This window comes from Elaeis guineensis, chromosome 3 (genome assembly GCF_000442705.2).
Source record: "Elaeis guineensis isolate ETL-2024a chromosome 3, EG11, whole genome shotgun sequence".
In the NCBI taxonomy this organism is placed as follows: domain Eukaryota; kingdom Viridiplantae; phylum Streptophyta; class Magnoliopsida; order Arecales; family Arecaceae; genus Elaeis; species Elaeis guineensis.
Window position 1 is genome coordinate 127,650,921 of NC_025995.2, and position 7,246 is coordinate 127,658,166.

At 37.8% G+C, this 7,246-nt stretch overlaps 1 protein-coding gene across 1 annotated transcript; it reads left to right on the plus strand.

Moving 5' to 3' along the window:
• The first annotated feature begins 4,925 nt into the window (after positions 1–4,925).
• On the plus strand, positions 4,926–6,570 carry LOC140856363 (uncharacterized). Its single transcript, XM_073253470.1, has 2 exons — positions 4,926–4,985; positions 5,884–6,570. The coding sequence occupies exons 1-2, from the start codon at positions 4,926–4,928 to the stop codon at positions 6,448–6,450; spliced, it is 627 nt and encodes a 208-aa protein (XP_073109571.1). The 3' UTR covers positions 6,451–6,570.
• Positions 6,571–7,246: the final 676 nt, after the last annotated feature.

Consider the following 7,246-nt stretch of genomic DNA (forward strand, 5'->3'; position numbering starts at 1 on the left):
TCTTTTCTTTAGAGATTTCATTGCTTACCATGTTATCTATCAATATCAACAAAGGGAGGCACCCAAACCCTGTTTTATATCCCAACACTTGATGCCAGAAATTTTCTGGCTTGAACATGTACTTTACTGCAGCAAAAGATAGCAACATGGTACGAAAAGTGGATGATGTCAATTAGGTGCAATATTAAAAGAATTAAGGTTTTCTGGCTTGCTGAGATTTTATATTTCAAGCTAAGGCTCGGGGATGCATTTTGCGCAGCAGCTCAAGTGAGAAGCTCAAGGGGTGTAAAGGTTTACCAGTTTGGCTTCAGACTACAGTATGAGGCTGCTGGATGTGGTGGTTGAGCAACTGGGGGCTGCTGCGGTTGAATAGACCCAGGAATTCCTAGCTTGTCAGAGTTTAATGACACAGGAAGTGAATGCTCCCAGATGATGAGGAAATTGCTTGTTCATCTAAGCAACGTGATCCATATGACCTGACAATCTGATGATGAGAGGCATCTACTTGACCAGTGGTGATGGATGGAAAGTTTTGGGCTTGTGAGCTGTGTCAAACTAGTTTGCTGTATGCCCGTTGTCCCCACTGTTTCTCTGTTTTATTTCAAAGACTTGGGTATCTATCATATCTTGCAGAACTCAGGATGGACTTTGGAGGACTCAGGTGAAGTGGTTTTATGACGTCCTTGGTTGGGTCTGGGGAGTGGGTTTATTTGATGAATCTGTTTCATCCTCCATGAAGCATGCAGAACGAATCTGTCTCCCCCTTTGCTTTATTTGCTTCTGTTGGATTCCTCAAAGTTCAAGTGTCGAAATGACTGGTATATCCCTTGTTTTGAGTTCTTTTCTGGTGTTATTAATTACGGGTGAAGAGATGAGCTCCCTGAAATTTTAGGAGTTACTTGAATTTGTCAGTTACTCATCCCTAGTAGAGGTGTATCTTCTTTCATCTTATGTTGGGCGCGGATGGACCGACCACAGGAACAAGAAATTTCAAGCAAATGGTGGGTCTTTCAGGCTTCATCCCATCTTTTGTTCTTTTTACAGCCTAAGCAATGATAATTCAGATCATGGATAAGTATTCTAAGCAATGATAATTCAGATTATGATAAATATTCTAAATTATGATTATTGAGGAATTTTGTGTGGATTTGTTGTCTGTGCCTTCATTAGCATCTTGATTGCACACATCACCTGCATCCTTGTACTTTGTTTTCTCAAGTATGCACCCTGGTACTTCAAACAAATGAAACAACCATCGATCAGTGCTGTTTATTTCCTTGATAAAGATAATTTTGCCACCTGCCTTTCTCCCATTTTTTCCTGCCATCCTTTTGAAGGATGTCTGGCCATTTTTCGTTCATTCTCTGCGAACACTTTTAGGTCTGACCATTATTACATTGCCCTGCGTTTCCAAGCATGGGGAACCAGCTTTTTTTATTATTTACTTAATATAAGAAATTCCATACATGGAACACATGGAATCTGTTCATTATTTCGAAAGTTCTACGGCATAAAAATTTTTTAGGCCTAGGCGACGCTAGTTATGATGTCCATTGATCGTGAGCTTCTTGGTTTCAATTAAGTTATTGTTCAAGAGGGTCGACAAAATAGTGAATGCAATCAATTTTCGAGTTTTCTTTCGTGTTAGCGAAGATTCTGCTTTTCCTGATGCTGCAAGCTTTATTGGTTGAGGACTTTCAATTGGTACCATTTCCAAAATTTATGTTTCTTGATCTGACAGCTTGTTCAGATTAAAGTATTATGAGAACAGTGTAAGACTAATCTTCCATGTGTTGCACAGCCACAGATCGCTCATTTTGCTGGCTAGTTTATGTTTTGCTTGTTCCAGCTTCATTTCCAAAGTTGCACATTGGTATGTTGGTCATTGTATGCTAAACAAGTAGATAAGCTAATTGCTTTATAGCTGTTGGTTTTGCTTGCCAGACTTGGATTCTTATTTCAGAGTTCTCCATTTTTTGCTTTATGGAAAGAAACGAACTCAAAAGGATGAGCAACCTGTAATTATTATTTTCAGAGGAATAACAAACACAAGACTGGATGCCAGGCTATTTGTGGTTTTGGAGCTTTTTCCCATATGCCAAAACCCTACTGAGATGGGAGGAGATTTAATTAGCCTGGCATAACTGGCCAGGTATTCAGCTCCATGTATTGTGGGAGTTTTGCTTGAAAATTATACTACTGCCGGCAGTCAGATACTCGGTCTGGCAGCATATCCAGGTCTGACACATAAACACCCACACGCACCCATACCCACAAACAGAACAATGTTTTAGTTTGACATATGTAGACATTTTGTACAATAATCACTCCATATGCACCCTGTTATCAGCATTATTGCCTTTTCTAGATTCCATAGTGCTTTTTTACAAGTATATCATGTCATTGTCATATACTTAATCAAGGATGCTTATTTTCGAAATTCATGGCCTCTATGTCCCACATATCTATGTTTTCCACATTTTGAAAACAGAACATACAGAAGGCTGTTTGTTGCTTACAACTTTTTGTAACAGATTTCACCTTATTGCAACCCTTATTCGTCCTATCTAATCTGCTGTTCCTTTCTTCCTTCATTTACCTATTTGTTGCTTCTGTAACCTGGACCCTTTTCAGGTATCTTAGCTTTTTTTGGTGTTTCATGATCTGAACAGATTTGATGGGGCTCCCTTCCTTTCATCAGAAAAATATAATACATTCTCTACTATAATTTACTTCATCAACTTGTATTATAAGCTGATCAAGCGTTACCTCTTGAAGTGCATATGCAGTAGAAATTTCACATTTTACAAAATGATTAAACATGTCTTTTGTCAGCATGAATCTAGAGATTCATTTATAACTTTATTTTATGCATTGTGTAATGTGCTTCATGCGCCTGCGTTTGACTGATCCATTTGAGAATGTCAGACACTTATTTTTGAAAAGAGATTTTGAGCTACTAGTATGACTGATAAATGCTGACAGATGAACATTTTACATCTTATCGTCTCCTAACAACATGACAATGTGTATAACAGTGATATTACTAATTACCTGAATGTGCTACTCAACCCCAACTGAAACAATCTTTTCCTTCTCCGGTCCTATCAATATCCATTATGTTTCTCTCAGTTGATGATGCCTGTTTTGATACTGATACTTTGATGCTTGGAAGAGTTGATCTTTTATTATACAGAACTCAGCAGTATCAACATTTAGATCCATCAAGGATGCATGGAGAACATGAACTTAAATAAGATAAGATTATGTCATTCCCTAGTTGTTTATGAGCTGTGTTGTGTATGCACTAGCGATCGCTAAAACACAAAATAGAAGAGGAACATATATATACCGGAGTGAGCTTACATGAACCAGGTTTTGCTTTAGTACCTTTAAATTTAGCATCATCTTAGCAATGCCTTATTTGGTACGTTAACATGATTTCTTTTGGTTTTAGGGCCTAGATTGCAAATGTCTATTTATGGGTTGATGTTTTATATACTATATTTTCTGGTATTGGCTAGAATTAGAGGTGTGTAAGATTGGTCTAATAAGATACACTTTTCATTGCTAATCAAGTTGCTGCCTGGAATAGAGTTGAATAAACTTATGTTTGTTTAGTTTGGATAGTCCAAACCTTCCTGTTTTTCTTCACAGATCACACCCAGCATTCCATGCTAAGGAAGTATCTAATACTTAATTTGGTACATAGTACATCAGTTGAGATATATTAATTTGGAAGAGTGCGGAATGCTTCCATTTAATAACTCAACACGGCCAAATGAGCTCAATATTGCAATTATAGGTCAAGTCACCAAGGTGGTTGTCTGTTATCGAGTCCCAGTTGACATCTAATGTGGCTGCAGTGAGAGAACCGTTTTTTTCCCATCTGTATGCATGTATGTTTTGAACTGATGAGTATATGATTTTAATCATGTTATACCCACCATATGTTACTTAGCATCTCTTCTTAATTTATATTATATTAGACTGTTCATTTTGCTTTCTTCAAATCGACACTGTATTACGTATTCAACATATCTAATCTTGCTGTTTTAGATTTTTTTTAATTGGTAATTTCAATGGAATTTGCATGCCTATTTTTAGAATATTGAAAAAGCTTTTGATTTGTCTAGATAAACAAGCTTGAGACATGCATTAGCTAGGAGATTTAAGAGAGATCTGAGATAGCAGTGATAAGGAGATCAAGTTTCCCTAGTGTATCTATGGTGTCTACATTTGCTTATCTTTGCTTTAGAGAAATCAAAAACAAAAAATTTCTTGATTAGAACAAAATAGGTTTTCCTAGCATATCTCTGGTGTATAGGTCATCAGGGTTGTTAATCTTCCTATTCCAGAGCGTGCTTGTAATTCTATGGCATAGTCATTTCAAAGCTAAGGAAAACTAATTTGGTATGTGTTACGTTGCAGTCGCTTAAAGTCATATCTTTTCATTTCTACTTGAATGAAAAGAAATGAGAGTTACTGGAATGCGAAACTTAAATAATGTTAATTTGCATTGATACAAAGAGAGGTTCATTGCTAGTAGGACAAAAAAAATAGAAGAAGCTTGTTGGCTTAAATCTTTCTGAATAAATAGATACACCAGTTGGATAAGACTGGGAGCAATCGGAGGAGTGTTTTGTGAATAAATGCAAGAGTAAAAGATAGAGTCACAGCGGAGGTTGAAATGGAGATAATTCTGCTTTTGGTTTGGATGTTGGATGTCCAGTGAGAAAGGAAAAATAATGTCTATAGTAATTGCAAGATGGTCCTGTGGATTATGGATATTTATTTCATTTGGACTTATGATGTCTTGATATTTCAGTGTTTTTTTTATGACAATAAATAAAAGTTTACGAAAGGAAGATAGCATAAAAAGGAATGCTTTTAGATGGAAAATTTCATGCGCTTGTGTGACAACAATGTCTTTTGTATGGGTGGTGTATGCTGTATTACATGATGAAATGTTATACAAAATATTGGTAAGCTTGAAATATTGTTAAGTAATATCTTGGGAGCACCCCTGCCCCGTTTCAAAGCAGGAACGTCTCTCATTTAGACATGGGGTGCGACCACTTTAGAGCCAATTCATTATATAATGGTCTTCCTAAAATTGCCTTAATGACTGAGTTCTAGGGAGTTGAGCTGCATCATCTCGGGTTGAGTTTTTTTTTTTTTTTGGTTGCATTTGGTATCGGCTTGCCTAGATGAGTCTGAAGATGTGGAGCTAATAAAAACAAGATCTAGTAACTAGCTGTCATCTGGTTTCTTCCAAGCCCTGACCTCTTTGGAGCAGTTCCAATTTGATACAGAAATCTTGAAAAGTTTGTTTGAAACTTTTTGTGCTACTAAAAGGCCTATTTGGCAGCACCATCAGTTTCCATTTTTCTATTTTTATTTTTTGACAATATGAAAATCGAGATTAGAAACTTCTTTGGTTATTGTTTTGGTTTTTGATTTTCTGAAAAAAAAAATCTAAAATTTCTGAAAAAAATGGAAGCTGTTGTGAGTACTTTCATCTTATTTTTTTTGAAAAGTGAAACCTCTGTAACTACCACCACTGCCGCTGATGGTGCTATATTGGATTTGAATGCTGTTGGTGCTATATTGGATTTGAATCAGATTTCAGATGATTGATTATTTGCGATACGTTGTTGCTAGCACATATCATTATTTTTAGTTTTAGATCTTCTATCTTATTCACGTAGTGCATTCAGTTTGATTTTTTTTAGTTTTTCAAATAAAAAAAATTATTCTCTTTATAAAAAGAAGGAGATGGAATGATTTTTTTTTCCTGCAATTCATCTTTGGCGTTGAATACCTAATTCAAGGATTTTTTCTTTTATAGAAAAGGCAAATCTCCTATGATGCAACAAATAGGGGCGGCTGAAGGGCAAGGCCACCGAAGCCTTTGCCTTAGGCCTCCGCCCCCAGGAGGCCCCCCGCTCGCTCGCATCCGGCATCGCGGTCCAACCTCCACCTCCGGCATCCCAGTCCCGCCTCCAGGCCCTCCACACTCCATCAGTGACCGCATCCCTGCATCTCGATCCCACCTCCGACGTCCCGATCCCACCTCCAAGTCCAGTCGTGGTCCAGCCTCCGCCTCCACGCCTCCACCTCCGGCCGTCCGGCATCCCGCCATCCCGGTCCCGCCTCCACGCTCCATCAGTGACTGCATCGGCGCATCCCAGCGTCCCAATCCCGCCTCCGCCTCCATATCTCCACCTCCGGTGTCCTAGTCCCGCCCCGCCTCCAAGTCCACGCTCCATGGCTCCACCAGTCCCGGTCTCTCCGGCCCGGCAAGGCCTCCCCAACCGACAAGGCAAGACCACCAGGAGCCAGGAGGTGAGGAGGTCCAGCCGTCCAGGACCACCACGGCTCGTCGGCTTCACTCCACGGTCCACGCGTAGCCCCCAAGTCTCCCCTTCCCGCTCGGTTCGAGAGTGAGAATTGAGAAGTCGCCTGTCGTGGCTCGTCGACGGTCGATCGGTCAGTGACCGGTCACAGCCACAGAGCAGTGGAAGATGAAAGGGCTGTGCTGCTGTGGCATCGATTTTTTTTTTTTTAAAATCAAAACACGTGGCAGATTGTGATGGGCAGGTAGCGTGGGATGGTGGGAGAGCGTGGGAGAAAACAGAAAAAAAAAAAGGGCGGCGGGTGGCTTGTAACAGCGGTAATTAGTCTGGTTCAACCACTTCAACAGTAAATTTTTTTTAACGATCATTTTTTTTCTTTTATAAAATCAACCTGAATTGTTTCTTTTTTTTTATATTATTATATTTAGACAATTGATAAAAATATTATGGAATAGTGTTGCAGTGGATGTTCCATATTTTACACAGCATTCAACAATCGGGTGCTATTATTCTCATTTGCAATCAACATTGAACAATCGGATACTATTATTCTAATCTTTAACTATTTTTTATTTAATTTAAAATTTATATTATATTATTATATATTATCTTTATTTTATTTAATATTTGATTCATTGAATTAAAAATTTTGATTATTGATCTTGTATTGACTATTTAAGAAATATAAAATAATTATAATAGTTATATCTTTTTGATAATTCATAATAAGAATTTAAATATGTCAACTCGAAAATATGAATCTGATTATTCAAAGCTTCAAAAAAAAAAATTGAAAGTTTAATACAATCTCAAAAAGGAGCTCTCGATAAATTCTTTACAAGTAATAAAATAATAATTAAAAAATATTAATAAATATTATTTAAATG